A 20,278-nucleotide genomic window follows, 5' to 3' on the forward strand; every position below is an offset into this window, starting at 1 on the left:
AAATGGACAGCAAATCATGTATACTTTTGATTCCTTACTTTATCTAGTTTTATGTTATTTTCCATTTTTTCATGGCCCTATTGAGAATAGACTATAGAAACTCTTCTTAGGTGATAATATGATTTGAAATGTATTCAGCCAATGAACTGTTAGAAAAATGAACCATGCCCTTATTAGAATTATGTTTACATTATTTTTTAATGTTTACAAAGTGATTATTTTCAGAACATGTTATATAAAAGAACTCTGGTTTTCCCCACTTTTGATATAAAATTTTGTATTATGCAAAAAAATAAATAAAGCATGCCTGGATGTCAATTCTAACAGTGTTATAGCAGTATTTCTAAGTGCACTTAATGGGTACTTTGCATTTTGATTTTGCTTCACTTATTTTACTTACTTACTTTATTACTAGGATAATCCTAGTAGCTGTGATCTTGAACAAAGTACTTTCAACCTCCCTTCATCTCTACTATACATAACATCATACCTCATGATTTATTAATAATTGCAAATAAATTATAGAATATGTAACATATGGAAGGAGAAATTGAGTTCCCACAGTTGTCCTTTGACCTCCATGCATATGCTTGGCATGTGCATACACACATACACATGCACATGCATGCACACACGCACGCATGCACACATACAAAATAAAAAGGAATTTTAGAGGCTAGATACAGCTCAGAGGACCCCAGTTCAGTTCCCAGAACACATTGTTAGTGTGCTCATAATCTCCTGTAACTCCAGCTTATATAGAAAATAATTACAAAATAAAAAATATTAAATATTTTTAAATTTATTTTATGGCTTAGAACACAGTTTTTAATAGGTACTTGAATCCTTAATCTTTTTATATTTTATTTTATTCTAAAATATAGTATTTACCTATCCTAGTATAAATTAAAACAATTTGTCCCAATTCTCTTTTTATGTTAGTTAATAGTCATGTGTTAAAGTTTTCATATCTCCCTTGTTTCCATTTATTTCATGTTATAGTCCTAATACATGTGCTTTTGTGTTGTGGTTTGTTTAGTCTATGGATAAATGTTCAGTACTTTTACACACTGTTTGATTAATTTTGTATCTAAAAAAATAGCACATGCTAATTATAGAAAACCTGGAAAATAAATATACACAAAAGGAATTATATATCTGTACTCTTGCTATAATGGAGCATTAGTAAAATATTATTTGTGATTAAAGAACAGGATTATATTTAGATTTGAGTCTAATGTGGTTCCTACTTTTATCTTTGGACAGGTTATTGTACTTTTTCATGTGTTCACCAAGTATTTATTGAGCATGTACTATGTGCCAGGCATTTTGCTGAGACTATACCAAAAAATATTGACAAATCCATCTAGGCTTAATTTTTTTATTTGTAAAATTGGTGACAATGTCTCTTGAAATTGGTAGAATCATCAGAGATAATAACACTCAGTATTTGCCTAGTGGTCAAGAGCTCAGTAATTGATAGTAACCATTATTACTATGCATTCGGTACTGGTATCTTTAGTCCAGATGACCTTTGTGACCACCTTAAAGGTTCTTTGTGTTAGATTTTATGTTTAGTATTAATATTACAAACACTTGCTTCCAGTTTTTTTTTTTAAAGTATACATTAATTATACAATGAAGAGCTTGGAGATGACATAGTTAAGTGTTAAAACATTTGCTTAACATGAATGAAGGCCTGGGTTCAATTCCCAGAACTGAAAAAGTTAGTTGCATGTTTTCTTCTATATGGTTTTCTAAAATTAAAGTCTCAAAAGTTACCAATTCATGACCTGCTATTTTATCCCTACTGCTTCCCCTCCCACACACTACCCTACACATACTTCCTTGCCCCATCTCCAGTGAATAATTCTGAAGCTAATCCTAGATGAGTCAGCTCCAGTGTAAATAAGGAGGATTGAAGTACAAAGCTTGCCCAAGCTGTAGAATGGGTTCAAGTCCAGGCCTGGCAACTTATTGTGACCCTGTCTCCAAACAGAAGAGAACTACAGATACAGCCTAGTGGTAGAATATTTGTCTAGCTTGTGTGAGGTCCTGGATACTGCCTCTAGCAGTTCAAACAAAAGGCTACAAGAGCATCAAATACTAGTCACTTTGTTTTAATTAGACACTTCTTATACCACCTGCAAAATGATTGCTTGCCATTTTGTTACTCCCTTGAGAATTTTTTCTTCTGCCATATGGAATGCTTTCTTTGAGACAATTGTGAAGGATAGAAGAAAGACTTACTGAGCTGAAAAGACCTGGGTTTGAGTCCTGTTTCTGCCGTTCACTAATTTATTTGCCAAACTTTGGTTTCCTCAGCTGTGAAATACAAGTAATTAATATTTACCTCATATTCTTAGGGTTGAATATGATGTCTGCATAAAGGACTATCAAATCGGATGTATCAGCCACATAGCACATTCTTTAGTGGTTCAGACTGTAATATCTATTTTTTATTATTGTGTGGTTTTCCAAAGTATCTGAAACTTAACAGATACAAACTAAAAATAATGGTTGTTAAATATACTTTTAGGAAGGATGGAGAATTAATTTTTTCTTCTCCTCCTACCTCTTTTGAGTCTATATTAATTTAGTCCAAGGTTATAAATTTCAACTCTATAAAATAATTTTTCTTTTACACTGTTTATATACTTATAGCAATAATTATTCATTTTTCTACATTATCCTTTAGTAGGGTTAAATTAGTCAATTATTCCTGGATATTAACTTGGTGTCTATAGACGTTATTTCTTCTCATATTCTTGAGCTCTTTATTCTCCTGATGGTTTTCTAGAGTGTGCCTTTGAAGAGTTTATTTTTAAAAGATTTTACCAAGATGGTGACATTTTATAAGACTTTGCAGATGTAAGAATAATTTTCTATGACCTTTGAACTTAAAAAACTAGGGTGAGGTATGAAATCCTTAGATCTTAACTGTTTCCTTTTAACTCTCTGTAGGTCATTACTTCATCGTCTTCTGGCATTTTGTTGTGAGGAAAAATCTGAGGTCAATTTGATTTTAGTGCCTTTGAAATAACCTATTTTTTCTGCTTGTATGCTTATAGGATTATATCTTTATCCTTGAAATTTAAAAACATTTGCCAGGACATGTCTTGGTGTTGATGATCTCTGTTGAACCTTCTCAGTCTGCAGTCTCAGGTATTTTTTTCAGAACTGGAAAGTTTTCTTATACTTTTGATTGATTAATCTGCTCTGTTTTTTCTTAGGAACATTTGTTATTCATAGATTATTTCTGTCTGTCTTCCATAGTTTTTAAATCCTTTCTTTCTTTTTTTTTCATTTACTCAAGTTTGTCCTTTGTGGCATGGATTCTGTTTTCTGCAGTGTGTGTTCTGATATTTGCTATTCACAATACAGACTTAATTTTCGCTACTGTGTTTTCATTTCTTTATTCCCAACATAACTTGTTTCATAAACAGAATTTCCCTTAAGGGTACACTTCAAAAAACATGAGGTGGATCTAGGCCTAAACCTTATTTTCTGAGGCCACAACTACAGGACCAAGGGAAAAAAAACTAAATTAAAAACTTAAGAAAGGACCCTCATAAACTTAAAAGTAGAGATACAAGCCAGAGGTCATACCTACCTAGTCTAGAAAATAGAGCAGTCCTGGGTACTAGCAAATTTTTGGTAGCAAGAGAGCCAATAAAGCAGGCATAACAGCACTGTAACAAGAAGATAAACCAATTTTTCTAATTACATTTATTGCCTTTTCTCTTTAAAAATACATAATAAATGCATATAATTTTGAAAAGACAGTACCACGAAGAAAATCCTATGGCCCAGGTAACCGCTGATAAGATTTTATGTTTTGCTAGTTACATGCTCCCATGTTGGGAGGGAGGGTACAGAATTGGGATCATACTTACAGCTTTATATCCTCTTAAATGTAATATATTGCAGGCATATTTTGCATCATTAATTTTTCATTAGGCCCTGATTTTAACCATTGCATAGTGTTCCTACATATGAATAGATGTATTGTGATTTATTTAATCAGTCCCCTGTTGGTCATTTAGATTGTTTTCTATTTTAAAGTATAATGAATATCACTGTACATAAGTCTTTATGCACATCTCTGATATTTCCTTAGGATAAATGAGGAGCTGATTCTTAATCCTGTCACATTGGTAAGGATTATATACATTCCTTATTAAGACTATAAAATGCTTGTTTCTTATTGTTTCAATGTGATTGCATAGAAGCTTCTTTGGATTCTGAACAATACAATGGTATCTTGACCACAGTTGGAAAGAGGTTTCTGCTGCCTCATGTACAGCACCTTTATGATGAAACTTCTGCTACATACACTTTCAACAGGAAAACCACTGCTAGGATCAGGGAGTTTGGAAGGCAGATATACTTGTGGAAATGTGAGGGTGTTTTGTTTTGGGCTGTTGTTTTCTTAAGTGTGGTCCTTGCTCCTTCCTGCAACTTGGGTCTCTGTATTAATATGCTGTGGCTTCAGACCCTTTTCTTCTTCCTTTCCTATTACTTTAGACGTTATTCTCTATGAGTAATCCTTTTCTCCCAGTGTTCTTAGGTACATTTCACTTCTAGGTAAGAGAGTGTAAGTAGTTGGTATGTCCCACAAAGGTAAAGGTTAAATTTCAGCCATCACAGACCACTTCTTAGTCCTCATACACTTCTTCCAGATGATCTCCTGTTAGAAAGTCAAAGAATTTTTTAAAACTTACCTTATATTTTTTCCAAAGACCAGGCAATACCCCTGGGAATATATGGTATAACAGGTATTGCAACACAATAATCTCCATAGTAGGGTTGCTGAGAGTGAAACATTCTTAAGAAAGTAGTCTTATTTGTAACATACCAGCATTTCCCTTAAAATGCTTTGGAATACTTTAGAGGTATTGAAACTTCAGTTTAGAATTACTGATTGAATTGCCCATCACACCTCAAAGACAGTCTTTACTGATCCCTGTATATAACATTGAAAGTTGTTTTGAAAACAACTCCTGCTGAAACTGAAGCAAACAGTCTCCTTTATCTGATTTGTTCTGATCAGACCCATATTGTAGGTTAATCAAATTTGTGACTTTTTACACATTTCAAAGTAACAAAGTAAAGCATGATTAGCATTTCCTAACCTTTTCCAATATTTCACATCGTATTTGCATATGTACAATCTGCCAAGCTCTGTGGGTTTTTTGTTTGTTTGTTTGTTTGTTTTTTGTTTTGTTTTTGGCTGGCAGGCATTTTGGTAGGATGAGAGAGGAAAAATACATTTGCCTCACTTTAAAACTATTTTTCATACTTATTCTTCAACCACATTGTACAGAAAAATAGCACACATATGAATGATTTCTTCTATCCTGCTTGGCAGGAAATTGACTGCTGTGAGTGGTGAGAAAGACATCTCTCCTATTCTTTACGGCATAACATCTTTAGAAATTATCTGCAGAAATGCAAACCTTTCCTGATCATTTGAGGCAAAAGAGAAAACATATAACATTCACTGTCCTGTGATGGACCCTTGTAATTCAATATCCTGCAAGATTGGTATTATATTATATTATACATATTATGTATATTCTATTATACATCTTACAAGTGGATAAACTGCAGCTTAATTTTCAATTAGCTTACCCAAAGTTCAGGTAACTGTACCAGTATGGGACATGGCCAGGATTTAAAAGTGGTACTGACCAACTTCAGTGCACACTTTTGTATTTGTCTTAAAATTAAAGAAATCTGTTTTCTTGTTTAGTAGACCCTGTTCCTCTAGGTTTAGAAACTATATTAAGTACTGCATTGAGTCAGACTGGTCATCTGTTTATCCTAGTCTGTAGTGATAGCCAAAGGTCAGTTTTCAAAGGGGAAATAAACTTAACTGCAAACATAACAGTGCATTCATTTCTAATCATGCTTCGATCCTTATTTTGATGAATGATACCAAAGGTTCATTGAAACAGATTTTTTTTAGTAGAGAAAAAGGTTTGTAAAGTTGGTATATAGGACAACGTTGGCTTTCCTATTTCCCTACTTTAATAATGAAGTTCAAAGTTGAATCTTCCCTAAATTTAGCAAGATGTGGATTATTTGCCTACACTAGAGAATGGGATACCTTTGGGATCATGTTTCACTTCAGTTGTTTCTTAGAATGTTTATTTTCAATGGTTATTAGCTAAATATTTCAGAAAAGATATGTATTGTCAAAATTTGTGAGTGACATGAAGCTGAAAATAGTGAAGTAGTTTACAGGTTTTTTGTTCCAACAAATAGAAACTGTACCAATAAGATTATAGGTGGGAAAAGTTGAATCAAAATTTTTAAGTAAGGCTTTTTCTGTGGGAATAAGTAACAACAGGTTCAAGATGAAAGATGCATTATCTTGGGTATGCCCCAACATATTGCTGGTGCAATAAATTATACTGTAAGTAAAAAAGTGGGAATGGGCTCTAGATGGTTCTTCACATAAAGGTAGCTTGGAAGCTTGATGACCTTAGTTCAATCCCTAGGATCCACATAGTAGAAGGTGTGAATCCATTTCCTCAGGTTGCCTCTAACCTTCATACACACACTATGGCACATATAACCACCACCACCAAAAGCAAGCTAAATAAATGTTGGGACTAGAGAACTAGATCAGTTAAGAGGACTTTTTCTTGCAGAGAACCCAAGTTCAGTTCCCAGTACCCATGTTAGGTAGCTCACAACTGTCTGTAATTCCAGGGGATACAACACCTCTGGCCTCCATTGGCACCTGCATGTACCTACTCATACCCACACACAGAGATACAGATACATATAACTAATAAAAATAACTATTTGCCGGGCGGTGGTGGCGCACGCCTTTAATCCCAGCACTCGGGAGGCAGAGCCAGGTGGATCTCTGTGAGTTCGAGGCCAGCCTGGACTACCAAGTGAGTCCCAGGAAAGGCGCAAAGCTACACAGAGAAACCCTGTCTCAAAACACCAAAAAAAAAAAAATAATAATAATAACTATTTAAAAAAAAAAGACAGGGATTGAATCAACAGAAAACTTAGTATGTTGAGGCATATCCAACATTTTGCAAATGTGAACAGCATCAATGAAAGTGTATTATCTAGGAAAGGGAGGTATATCACCCACGTTTCTGCATTTTTAAAACCAGAGTTGGAATGTTGATTGCATGTGTTTTAATATACTACTCTTTAAAATGAATCAAGAATATGCTCAGCAAATAGTATCATAAGTCTCATCTGTCTTAAATATTTGGAGAAACTTGAGTTATCTATAAAAGATAAGACTTGGGCACATTATAAGCATGGATGTAGATTTACTTCCTATGGCTTTGCAGGTAATCTAAAGGCAAATTAGTCTTCATTTATTAGTATCTTCTTAAAGTCGAATTTGTGAGTTAGGAAAATTACTGTACAATGAGTAATTGTGTTTAGCAGACAGTATTTTTTCAGAGGCAGTCTAGTAGTGGGCCTACATTCACCCTGCCCCATGCCTATCCTGGATCTCGCTCTGTAGACCAGGCTCTGTAGACCAGGCTGGCCTCGAGCTCACAGAGATCCACCTGGCTCTGCCTCCCAGTGCTGGGATTAAAGGCGTGTGCCACCACCACCGGCAAGCCTACATTCTTATCCTGATAGCATTTGAACATAGGTAAAAACAGGGTGGAAAGAATCTAAATAGATTATATGCAATATGCAGTTGAAACAGAAGATTTTTGAGATGTCTTACTGATTATCAACAGGATTTTATGTTGTCTCATTTTTTCCTTATGAAGCTATTTCATCTTAATAGTACTTTACATTGGTACAGTTAACAAAGTGCTTTCTTATGAATCCTCTCAATTTTGAGCTGAATAATAATCTTTTGAGTAGACAGGGCAAATAATCCCTATTTGAACAGAGAAAATTATAGGTTCAGAGAAAGTCCAATTTCCCCAAATCATAAGACTTCTGAGTGCCAGGTCTCTATGTCAGTACCGCTGGTCTATCAATGCCAAGTTCAGTGCTATTCCTGTTGTACCAGCTGGCTTTAAAAGTGAAAAAGTGTGATGGCTGTTTTGCATGCATTGAAACTTACAAGGAACCAGCCGGGTGGTGGTGGTGCACGCCTTTAATCCCAGCTCTCTGGGAGGCAGAGCCAGGCGGATCTCTGTGAGTTTGAGGCCAGCCTGGGCTTCCAAGTGAGTTCCAGGAAAGGCACAAAGGTACACAGAGAAACCCTGTCTCGAAAAACCAAAGAGAGAGAGAGAGAGGGGGGGGGGGAGGGGAGGGGAGGGGAGGGGAGAGAGAGGGGGAGGGGAGAGAGAGGGGGAGGGAGAGAGGGAGAGAGAGAGAGAGAGAGAGAAAGAGAGAAAGAGAGAAAGAGAGAAAGAAAGAAAGAAAGAAAGAAAGAAAGAAAGAAAGAAAGAAAGAAAGAAAGAAAGAAAGAAAGAAAGAAAGAAAGAAAGAAAGAAAGAAAGAAAGAAAGAAAAGAAACTTACAAGGAACTGGCGGTTCTGAAATTCTGTTCCCAAGGAAAATATAAATGTACCTCCAGTTAGACTAAGAGTTCTAAAATCCAAATACTAGAGAAAGGTAAATATAATGAGATGGTAGCATTCACTAAGAGAGCAGTTACAGGAAAGATAGCAGGGTGGCCAGCCATAGATGAGATGATTGCATCTGGACATTATAAAAAATAACTAATCTGATGATTTACTAAATGCCAAATACTCAGATTAGGTTTTCATGTATTTATCTTTCATCTTCGCAATCCTCTGAATAATACTCTCTAAATTGTTACTTTCTGTGTAACAGAAACTAGATCTTATTTGGTTTAAATAACTTGCCCAAGGCTTCATCATTGCTAGTGTGAGAATGAGATTTTGAATCTACACACTTGCCTCCAACTCAGTATTCTTAAGAACTAATTTAAGGTTTCCTTGGGGTCCCTAGATTGTATTAAAAAAAATCAGAAGTCTGTCAAATAAAAGGTTACACCTTTTAGAAGAAAGGCATGTCTTGAAGATAGTTTGGATGCCGTTACCACAGAAATGGGGGTATTGTAGCCTCTGAAAGTGTGTCAGGAAATTAAGATTTTATTTTACATATGCTCCCCACCCCCACTTTCCTGCATCTTGGCACCAGTTTTGTCCTTTGTGTTATTGTATAGACAGCCTCTAACCTAGGCGTGTAGGTGCCCTTTGTCAGTAAACAAAGATTTTAGGATGGAAGACATGTTTGCCTTTATCTCCAGGTCAGCACCTAGAACATAGCATGAATAAATGAACAAATGAAGAATGAATGAATGAATGATAAATAGAGCTGGGGAGAGCAGAGAGACAGGGATTTAAATTCAGAGAATCTGCCTTATGTGGTATTGTGGGCTGCCTTTTATTATTTCCCCATTTATAATGCTCTAAAAATGGTTAATTTAGATCCTGGTACTTTTGTTGAATCAGCAAGGAGCTTTAGAGGGCTTTTGTCCACTGAGGGAATAACAGATGAATTATTATGAATAATAATATTCCTAAGTTCCATTGTTTTAAGTTTTGTTTTTGTTTCTTTGAGATGTGGGCTTGCCTCAAATTTACAGACCTGCCTCAAGATCCCAAGTTCTGGGACTAGAGACATGGGTCACCACTCCCTACTGTTTCATTTTTCAATTACACAAATAAAACCTATTATATGTTGTAGATACTATAGATACATTATAAAATTCAAATAAGCAAAATAAAAGTTTAAGTCATCTGAAATTCTGCCATTTGGAGATAGCCACTGTTAACATTTTGATGTATATCCTTCCAGAGTGTTTTCCCATACAAATATATACATTAACACATGTATATATTTGTTTAAAATGGGTTTGTTATAATCCATATCGTTTTGTAAACTGCTTTTTCACTTATTATATGTGACTGTCTTTCCATGTCAATAAATTTACATCTTTATCATTTTAATGACCACATAGTATTCCGTTATATGGATGTATCATACTATATTTAACTAGTTTTCTATTGTTAGGAATTTAGGTTTCCAATTTGGAGTTCTTTTTGGAAAAAATAATTATGGTGAGCATCTTGTATATACATCTTTGTACACTTGTCTATTTTAAAAGAAGTAGAATGGATGGGAAACTAAAATTTTATGTGTGGTATTTGTTTGTTTTTAATAGACTCAAATTGTCCTCCTGAAAGAATGCTGATTTACACTTTCTCTACCAGTAACCCAAAATTTTCCCCATGCCCATTGAGTGTTAGTTTCAGGTTTTTGGAAGCTATTACTGATTTGGAAGGCAAAAGCTATCTTTGGGTTAAATGCGTTTTTATGACTGGCACTAAGGCTGAATTCTTTTTTCCCTTATTGCTCATTTCTGTTGAGGTTCATCGTTTTTTCTTACAGGTTTGTAAAACAAAGATCTTTATGTATCAAGGATACCAACTATTTGTCATGTTGCTTTAGTTTTTTGTAATCAGTTTGTCATTTGTAATCCTTTGTGTCTGGTAGAATAACTTTTATGGATGGAAATGTCACTTTTCTCTTTATGATTTATATTCTTGTAACGATTACTCACCCATATTCTAATACTTACTTAGTTTTATTTTTGGCATTTAAATGTTCAGTCCATATGGAACTTACTTTGATGTGGAGATTGAGCTTAGTTTTCTCCACAATAATTAATCAGTTTTCCTGATTAATTATTAATGGCATTGGAGTTTAGAATATGTTTTGCTTTACAAAGTATTATAAATGATGTTAGGTGAGGCTTGACTAAGACCATTTATAATGCATTTACTTATGAAGCATGAGAGCTCACCTGGAAAGGTAGTCATCGTTTATTAGTTCCATGGAAAAATGCTCAGTTAGTTTAAAATAATTAAATTACCTATGAACATCTGAAACACAACTTGTTGCAAAAGTTGTCACTGCATTTTTAGATGGTGGTTCTGTTTCACAGAAACTCTTTAGGGATGAAAATATTCTAGATGATGGGTTGGTAGTTTTGTTGGTTTATTTTCTTTTTGTCTGTCTTCATACAATTTTGATGTGAAATCTTTTTTGATAACTTTCTACTTGCTGTACTTTTCACAGAATGGACAGCAAATTATGGATGAACCTATGGGAGAGGAGGAGATTAATCCACAAACTGTAAGTAAAATACGTATCACAAAGGACAGAGACAAACCAGATGTTGTAAAATTATTCTTAATTTTAAACTAAGCAAAGCAATCATTTTATAATATAAGGCACTCGTTGATGCTTTCACATTAGTTTAACTAAAATATGTTGATACGTTTATTTATTTTATCAATAAAACTTTGGGAGTCAGATATTGAGGTAAGAATCAGAGAAGGGACAGAGAAGCGACCAGTGACTTTCTATCTCTTTTGTTCCTCCATCCAAAAGGGCCAAGACTCTCTCAGCTCTGCCTTACTACTTTCTGTGTCTATCTGTTCTCAATTCTCCAAAACCTCTATAGTTAATTTTGGTCATCTAGTAGCTAGCTCCGCCCTCTGATTCAAAACAAACTTTATTATCAGTCTCAGGAGTGTCAGAATGCAAACAAAATATCACACAACAATATGCCAATGACCTTTCTAACTACTGTTTAAGATTTGTGCGGGGCGGTGGTGCACGCCTTTAATCCCAGCACTCAGGAGGCAGAGGCAGGTGGATCTCTGTGAGTTCCAAGGGCAGCCTGGTTTACAGAGCAAGATCCAGGACAGGCACCAAAACTACACAGAGAAACCCTGTCTTGGAAAAAGAAAAAAACGATTTGTTTTAAAAGAATGACAAAACTGGGTCTGGTGGCACAGGTCTGTAATAAACTCTCAGGAAATTGAGGCAAAAGAATCACATGTCTGATACCAGCTAGGTTAGTAATAAGACTGTTTCTTGTTTCTCTCTCTCTCTCTCTCTCTCTCTCTCTCTCTCTCTCTCTCTCTCTCTCTCTCTCTCTCTCTCTCTCTGTGTGTGTGTGTGTGTGTCTTCATTTATATGTACATACCTATTATGGTCATTCTTTAAAGAAATACTTAACATAGAAAGTGGATTATTTACCATTTCCTCCTTTTTTAATTGTTACTCAATATTGAATCCCTAGCACCTAGAACAAGGCACACATGAAGTACTTATTAAATATGTATAAATAAATTAGTAAGCTGTTCCCATCTCCCTGGGACAGCTGTCCATTGTCAGCAGCTCAGCTATAATTTTGCTATTCTATACATATGACAGTTATTTTGCAACTCGCTCTCTTCACTGGCATGTCTTGAACATCTTTTCATAACATACACAGATATTAGCTCTTTTTTAAATGGTTACATCTTTTTACAATGGTTACATGCTATTCTATTCTGTGTTTATCTTTTATTTAATGTAATTTTTCCACTATTTTTATAAACTTATATTTCAATAGACTACAGAAAAGGTTACATTGAGCCACAAGGTATGAATATTTAAATTTCAATAGATATTACCAATTAATCTTCCAAAACTGCTGATAAAGTTTCGGCATATGAGAGTACCTGTTTGACCATTTCCTGTCCCACAGTGGAGTGTTATCAGAAAACAGTCTTTAGGAGCCACTTTAAATATTTAATACTTTCTCATTTTAGTTTGCATCTCATTTGATTATTAGATTAAGTATCTGCATATTATTAGTCTTCATTTTTTTATGTTTAGCATGAACTTCTTTTGGGTAATTCATTTCCTTTTTTATTTGTATGTCTCTGAATATATTCTGGACTTTAATCCCATGTCTATTATCAATCTTCCAAATATTTTATACAGTTTTTTAAACATTGATTTTTATGCCTTGCATTAGATGTACACGTTTTTATTTTTAAATTAGCCCACCTTGTTTTGGTGAGAATACCTATCCCTGTTATTAAAACAAACTCTTATATTTTGACCTAGTAATCTTTGTATTTTTGTTGTATTGCTGGTTTGTTTTATATTTTTCTGTTATTGCATTTAAATCTATCATCCACTTGGTATTTTAATTTGTGGTATGATGTTTATATTTTACTTTACTTACCAAATAGATAGCCTGTTGTCCTAATCCCTATTTATTCAATAAATAAAATCCATTCTTTACGCATTCATTTAAGATATCTCTTTTATCTTATTTAATTTGTCTTTTACATACTATATAAGTTTCTGAGGGTTGGCATAGCAAAATAGCACACAAACTGCGAGGCTTAAAATAATTGAAATTTATCCCCTCAGTTTGAGCAGTCAAAAGTCTGATGTCAAAGTTTCCGCAATACCTATCCCTGGAAGCTCCAAAGTAGGATCTTTCCTTGCCTCTTCCAGCTTCTGGAGTGCCAGTAGCCTAAACATTGTTATGTAGACATATTTCAATATCAATCTCAGCCATTACATGTAGCATGAATCTTAAAAGTTCTTATTATAGCATGAATCTTAAAAGTTCTTATTAATAAAAACAAACCTGGAGGTAGGTATTGGGGTGAATGCTGGAAGATCACAGAGGCAGAACAGGCCACAGCTAACCTCACCTTGCCAACTTCTCAGCTGATCCTCTTTTCTCAGACTGGAAGCCTCTGAGTCCTCATCCAAATGAATCTCAGCTAAACTGCTATTCAAAAGCCTGAAAGCTTAACTAGCTTCTAGTTCCTCATCCTTGCGCCTTAAATACCCTTCTGCTTTCTGCCATCAATTCCTGGGATTAAAGGCTCACTTCTTGGGATTAAAGGTGTGAAGGTGTGAATCACCATGCCTGGCTGTTTCCAGTGTGGCTTTAAACTCAGAGAGATCCGGATGGATCTGTGCCTCCCAAGTGATAGGATTAAAGGCATGTGTGCCACCATTTTCTGGCCTCTATATCTAGTGGCTGTTCTGTTCATTAGGGTGCACAATATTTTGGGGAACATAATATCACCACAATTACATGGTGTTATTGCTGCCTGTGTCTCTGTCCAAAATTCCTTCCTCATAAGAATGCTGGCCATAGGATTTGGGGCTGTCTTATACAATATAACCTAATTTATATTGCTTTTACAAAGATACTACTTTAAAATATGGCCATATTCATAGGTAACAAAGCTTGAACTTGAACATGTCTATTTGAAGGATACAATTTAACTACAAGTATTTTGGTGTACATACTTTTCCAACCATTGTGTTTTTTACCATATTTTTAAGTATGTGCAAGTCAAGACCTTTTCTTTTTAAAAATCAAAGTCTTATGCATTTAATTTTCCAGTAATATTACATTTAGTTTGTCAGTTACTCCTAAAGAATGTATTGGGACTTTTTAATTAGAATTGTGTCAAGTTTATAGGCTAACATGATAAAAGTTATTTTAAAAAATTTAGTCTTCACATTTCAGCATATTCACTTATTTCAATATTCTTGTGTATCTTTTCTCAAATTTTATGGCTTCTTTTTGTTTGTTTTGTTTTTCGAGAAAGGGGTTTTTAATGTAGTCTTGGCTATCCTGGAACTAGCTCTGTAAACCAAGTTGGCCTCAAACTCACAGAGATCCACCTGCCTCTGCCTCCTGAGTGCTGGGATTAAAGGTGTGTGCCACCACTACCCGACAATTTTATGGCTTTTTGCATACAGTTTTTATACACTAAGTGTATAAGTAAGATAATTTATGGGGTTTTTTTGGTTTTGTTTTTTATTTGTTTGTTTTGGTGGTTGTTTGGTTGGTTGGTTGGTTTTGGTTTTTCAAGGCAGAGTTTCTCTTTGTAGCCCTGGCTGTCCTAGAACTCTTTGTAGACCATGCTAACCTTGAATTCACAGAGATCTGCCTACCTCTGCTTCCCAAGTGCTGGGATTAAAGGTATGTGCCACCACCACCAAGCAATTTATGGGTATTTGTAATTCTTTTTATTGTTTTTTTCCCCTCTGAAGCTAGTCAGGAACTTACTATGTAGCCTAGAATGGTCTCAAACTGGTAATTCTCTTGCCTCAGCTTCAAGTACTAATATTAGAAGGCTACCATACCTTGTTTCAATTTTTGTTATTGTGTTGCTGGAGAGCTTCTCTCCAGGTTCCCCAAGCCCCGCAGTCCCACAATCCACTTATAAAATAATCACTCAGACGCTTATATCACTTATAAACTGTATGGCCGTGGCAGGCTTCTTGTTAACTGTTCTTATATCTTAAATTAACCCATTTCTATAAATCTATACCTTGCCACGTGGTTGGTGGCTTCCCGGCGTCTTTACATGCTGCTTCTCCTGGCGGTGGCTGCAGTGTCTCTCCGCCTCAGCCTTCCGCTTCCCAGAATTCTCCTCTCCTTGTCCCACCTACTTCCTGCCTGGCCACTGGCCAATCAGTGTTTTATTTATTGACCAATCAGAGCAATTTGACATACAGACCGTCCCACAGCATTATTGTAAATGGGATATTTTTGTTATGTCTTCCATCGAGTTATTGCTAATATGTGTATATGTGTTTCTCTTCTTTGATAGAGGAGTGGCTTTGAGACAGGGTTAAATGTAGCCCAGGCTGGCCTCAGTCTCTCTGGGTAGATAAGAATCTCCTTGAATTCCTCATCCTCTTGCCTTCACCTCCCAAGTTGTGGAATTATAGACATGTACCATCATGCCTGCCTAGTTACATGTTTCTATTGGCTTTTTTTTAACATGTTGCAAAAGTTAATTTTTCAGAAGTCAAACAAATAGTTATACTATATGAGTTACAGAGGAATGAGTTTATTTTACTCTTCTGCTTAAAGCCTCTCAATAGTTTTGTGCTTCCTTTAAATAAGAGCTAAACTCTGCAATATGACCTATAGTATCCTATATAATAATAAACAAGGTCTTTCCCCACTTGTCTTCACATCCTCTCTGGCCACACTACTCTGTCTTCTACTCAGAGTCCACCCATTCTAATATGTCAGCTTCTCTTTTGCTTCTTCACTTCCACAGGTATTTCTTCTCCCATGGTTCTTAACTGCCCACCCCCTTCCTTTTAATCTAATCATCTCTGAGGTTCAGGATTAGGTATCATTTTAGCTGAGGCATTTTCCTGACACAACTAACACATTGACTTCCATTTTTACTTAAGCATTTTCCTTTGTCCAGCCATAGTAGTCTGCTTATCTTAATGCAAATACCACACCAAATCCCATTATTTATTTACTTGTCCATATTCTCTATTAAAGTGTAAACTTCCTGAAGTAGTGGCCAAATATGGCCTATTCGCTGTTTAATAGTACCCAACTGGTGTCAGTAAGTGTTTGTTAATTCTCTATATGCATGGGTTAAATTTTATCTGTGTCTTAATGACCTGGTGTTCTAATGACAGCTCTTCACCCTGCACTATCTTCTTACCTGTGAACTGCTCTTTGATAAATGAAATAGGCACTTCCCTTATTTGAGTGAGTCCTCGCATTTGGGGGCCTTCTACTTACAGCGCTTAGTCTGTATCTAAACCACTTGATTCATTGATGAGCTGAATTCTTCATGTCTGTTAGATGCTAAGTACTCTGCTGTGTTGTTAGAGGTATAAAAGAGTCTAAGAGAGACTCTTCATTTTAAAGGCATAACAAAGCTGCCTTGGTCCTCTTCTCCTAGGGGAAATTATCACCCAAAAGTATTAGGAAAGTAAGAAACAGAAACTTGGGTTGTTTTTTTTTTAATCAGAAGACTTCTATAATTTGAATCACAAGACATATTATTGAAAGGCAGATGGAAACCTAACAATAGGAAGTTACAGAATATAAGTGATTTTAGAGGGATCCTCCAACATGAAGCAAGCCTTGTTTACAGCCCTGGAAGCTCAAAATAAATAAAGAAGAGAAACTCCAGGTACGGTGGGAAGTGGAGTTGTGGCATAGAGCTAAAAACATGGCAACCTGCAATAAAGCACGCCAGCTGACTAGGCCCCAAATGACGAGGCCCCATGCTATTCAGTGCCTCCTTTTGATATAGGGTAACCTAGGGCTGACTTTGAACTCCTGTGTTTATGCAATTCCCCTGTCTCAGCCTCCTGAGTAGCTGGAACTAACTCCTTGTGTAAAAGGTTCCACCCTTAGTCAAATGAATAAAAATGAAAGAAATAGAAGAAGAAACACCATTAGAAACATATTTTCACCTTTTAATCTCTGAAATCAGAATGTTAGCTATAACCAATTGAATGATTTTAATTGCCTTATTTTTCTTTCATACTCATATAATGATGCTCATTTTCTTATATTAGGTAGACTATGATAGTACCATTTCCCCCCAAGTAAGGATGAATCTCTGGATTAAAAAGCCCTACCTACCAAAAGACTACTAGTAGAAGAAAGACCAAAAGGGCCTGATCTCAAAAATAGTCATTTTTTTTTTTTTTTGGTTTTTCGAGACAGGGTTTCTCTGTGTAGCTTTGGTGCCTTTCCTGGAATTCACTTGGTAGCCCAGGCTGGCCTCGAACTCACAGAGATCCACCTGCCTCTGCCTCCCGAGTGCTGGGATTAAAGGCGCTGGAGAGATGGCTCAGCCGTTAAAGGCTAGGCTCACAACCAAAAATAGTCATTTTTATGAAATACTAAAACCACAGGAATAAAGATAGCCCCCCCTTTTGTTTGTTTTGATTTGGCCAGCGTCTCATATAACTAGGATTATAGATATATAACACTCTGCCCCATTTTTAAGAACTTTTTAAAGAGATTTTAAAAAATCATATACAGGCTGGTTGTGAGATTCCTCTTATATGATAGAAGAGAAAGAACAATGTCTTTAAAATACATAGTGAAAATTATTTTCAGACAATATATTTTCAGATATTACCTGTGGGAGGAAGTTTCTAGAGAGTTGTTGATGAAGAAAAAGAGACATGGTACTCAGGACACAAAGTATCCAGTACTACAATCCTGCTGAAGAAGGGACCTTCTAATCATAGTAAATAAATGAATCTTCAGAAAGCTCTTTTATTCAGTAGGCTTAAAGAATACTAAATCCAAACTGAGACACACAGTTCCAGGAATGCTGCCCACAGAGAGGATAGGGAAGCCGTCAATGGTATAAAAGGGATGAATTCTCCAATAGGTCTGAGTGTTGAAAGTTCACTTGAGAAGCTGTTGCAAAGCAGAAAGAATTTGAGATAGATACAAGGAAAGTAAGTTTTAAAACAAAGCCACCATAATGCAATCTTAAGGAAAAAACAAAAACAAAAAAAAATGCAGCTAGCATACTAGGAAATTAAGTTTCTACAAAATCACAGTAGTTATAAAGAGTAAATAACAGTTTTATTGAAATTAATGTTATGATTGCTAAGTTATAAAATAGGATGTCTAATGATGTCAGGAATTGATAGCATTAGATGACATGTCAGGAAAGCCAAACACAGTGGCTTATCCCCTTCATCCCAACACTGAAGCAGGAAGGTTGCGACAAGTTCAAGGTAAGCATGGTCTACATAAGGAGTACCAGGCCAGCCTGAGCTTGAGTAAGACTGGCAAAAAAAATCAGAGGGAATGATGAAGAAAGCTGAAAGGGTACCAATAATGCTGCTTTTTTGTTATAAGCCTGGCAGCAATTTTTGACCCTTTAACTTTTAATAAAAATTTTAAGCAACTTTAAAGTAGCTGTATCATGTAATATTTTAAAATGTAAATTATAGAATATGAAAAATGAGTGTTGAAGAGTAGATACAGGATTTTGAAAGTAAATGTCAATTTGGTGATGAATTTTTTCAGGGGAAAATGGTGTAAACAAAAGACAAGGGAGGGAAGGTGAGAAGTGTGATGGTTAAATCCATTTGTCTAAGACAATACCCCTAAAGAAGAGCCTAGGTTCTTCTGAATACAAAACATCTCCACTCAGGCCTTCTATCTAACACAGAGGTAGCCCCAGTGTGTATCTTAAGCATATCATTCTATTTGTGATAAAGATTCCATTTCCTCATTAATTCCTCTATTCTATTTGATGTTTTTCCTGGAGTCTGCTTCCCAGCCATGTCTTAGATCCTCTTCTGTCTTCTAAGTTTTAATGCTATTATTCTTCCTAAAGAGTAAAGCATTAACTGTCTTTACTCACCTAAAGTTCTTTATTTCCTCTGTTCATCTCATAACATATTAAGAAATTTGCCCAATTTAAAATAAATTGCTCATCACCAAAAGATCAAATGATAGCATCTCCTCCGGATATGTTGCTTTATCAAATTCATATTTATGCATAATTCATTTATCTCACAACTTAACTCCAGCCAGTATCTTTTATTTTGTCTCCTCTGGTGGTAAGAATGGGTTACTTTATCTTTCATTCCTGTGGGACTTAAACGAGAAACTGCCTTCATAACAGAGATAGAACTCCATGGTCTTCATGATCTGTGCTGAAGAATTGGCAAGTCTTGACTGCCAAGATGGTCATTAAAGAATAATATAAAGCAGCTTTCTGTTTAGTAGGGAATTGATTCTCTTAATAGTTCTTGTAATAGTATTCAAATGTCCTTCTAAGGATTGAGAATCAAAGGAGAGAAGTAATGCCTAGCACAAAGTAAGAGCCTAGTAAGTATTAATTTTCCCATCTTACTCCTTCTAAAGGCTGCTCCTGTTTTCTTATGTTGTTTGCCAGAGGTGAAGTATGTTCCTAAGGAATAGAGTTGTAGCCAGTGTTTGTTTGTTTGTTTGTTTGTTTGTTTTGCTGAAAGTAGGCCTGGCCTCGGGCAAATTATGAAATGAGTTCACTTTCCCTTAATTTAGTCCTTTGTCCCTTCCATCCCATCTGCCATTCATTCACTCATTTATAAATAAAATAAGACACAGAATAATACTCTCTGCCAACCAGCTTCAAACTCCTGGGCTCGAGCTTTTCTCCTGACTCAGCCTCCCAAATGAGTAGCTAGGACCAGAGTTGTGCACCACTGCACCAACCTCCCTTCTGTCATGTATTTTCAATAACCATACATACATGAATTGCTACAAAACAGCATTTATTAATCCAGTCTCCATAGCTCTTAGAGTTATGCATATAATTGTTAAGCAAAATAAGCTGGTTAAAACTAATATATCCAAAGTACTCCAAAATCCAGAACTTTTTAAAGTATGGACATAATGGTACAAGTCAAAAATTCCATACCTGTACAGATATGACAGATTGTAGTAAAGATTCAGACTCATGAAAAATACTGGATAAAATTAGCTTCTGGCTGTATATATAAAGTGAATATGAAACTTACATGATTTCTATGTTTAGACTTGGGTCCCGTTCCCAAAATACCCCATTTATTAGGCATTTGAAAATATTCTGAAGCTCTTTTTTTTGCCATGCTTAGGATTGAACCCTGGGACCTTGCATATTTCAGGTTCCTTTATGAAGGACACAGGCAGTAGTACACAGGCAGCAAA

General features: G+C 35.6%; 1 protein-coding gene across 6 annotated transcripts in view; it reads left to right on the forward strand.

Annotated features, from left to right (window-relative positions):
- Rps6ka3 (ribosomal protein S6 kinase A3) overlaps nucleotides 1–20,278 on the forward strand; it is a 107,198-nt gene that overhangs the window by 17,672 nt on the left and 69,248 nt on the right. For 2 of the 6 annotated variants that reach the window (XM_076561660.1, XM_006973241.4), the window contains exons 2-4: nucleotides 3,072–3,165; nucleotides 4,121–4,157; nucleotides 11,062–11,118. In XM_076561660.1, coding sequence (XP_076417775.1) covers nucleotides 11,077–11,118 — 42 coding nt within the window. In that variant the 5' untranslated portion in view covers nucleotides 3,072–3,165; nucleotides 4,121–4,157; nucleotides 11,062–11,076. Of the gene's footprint in view, nucleotides 1–3,071; nucleotides 3,166–4,120; nucleotides 4,158–9,993; nucleotides 10,041–11,061; nucleotides 11,119–20,278 lie in introns of all 6 variants that reach the window. The other 4 variants (XM_042269621.2, XM_006973244.4, XM_076561661.1 and 1 more) reach the window with 3 other exon arrangements.

Source organism: Peromyscus maniculatus, chromosome X, assembly GCF_049852395.1.
Source record: "Peromyscus maniculatus bairdii isolate BWxNUB_F1_BW_parent chromosome X, HU_Pman_BW_mat_3.1, whole genome shotgun sequence".
Lineage (NCBI taxonomy): Eukaryota > Metazoa > Chordata > Mammalia > Rodentia > Cricetidae > Peromyscus > Peromyscus maniculatus.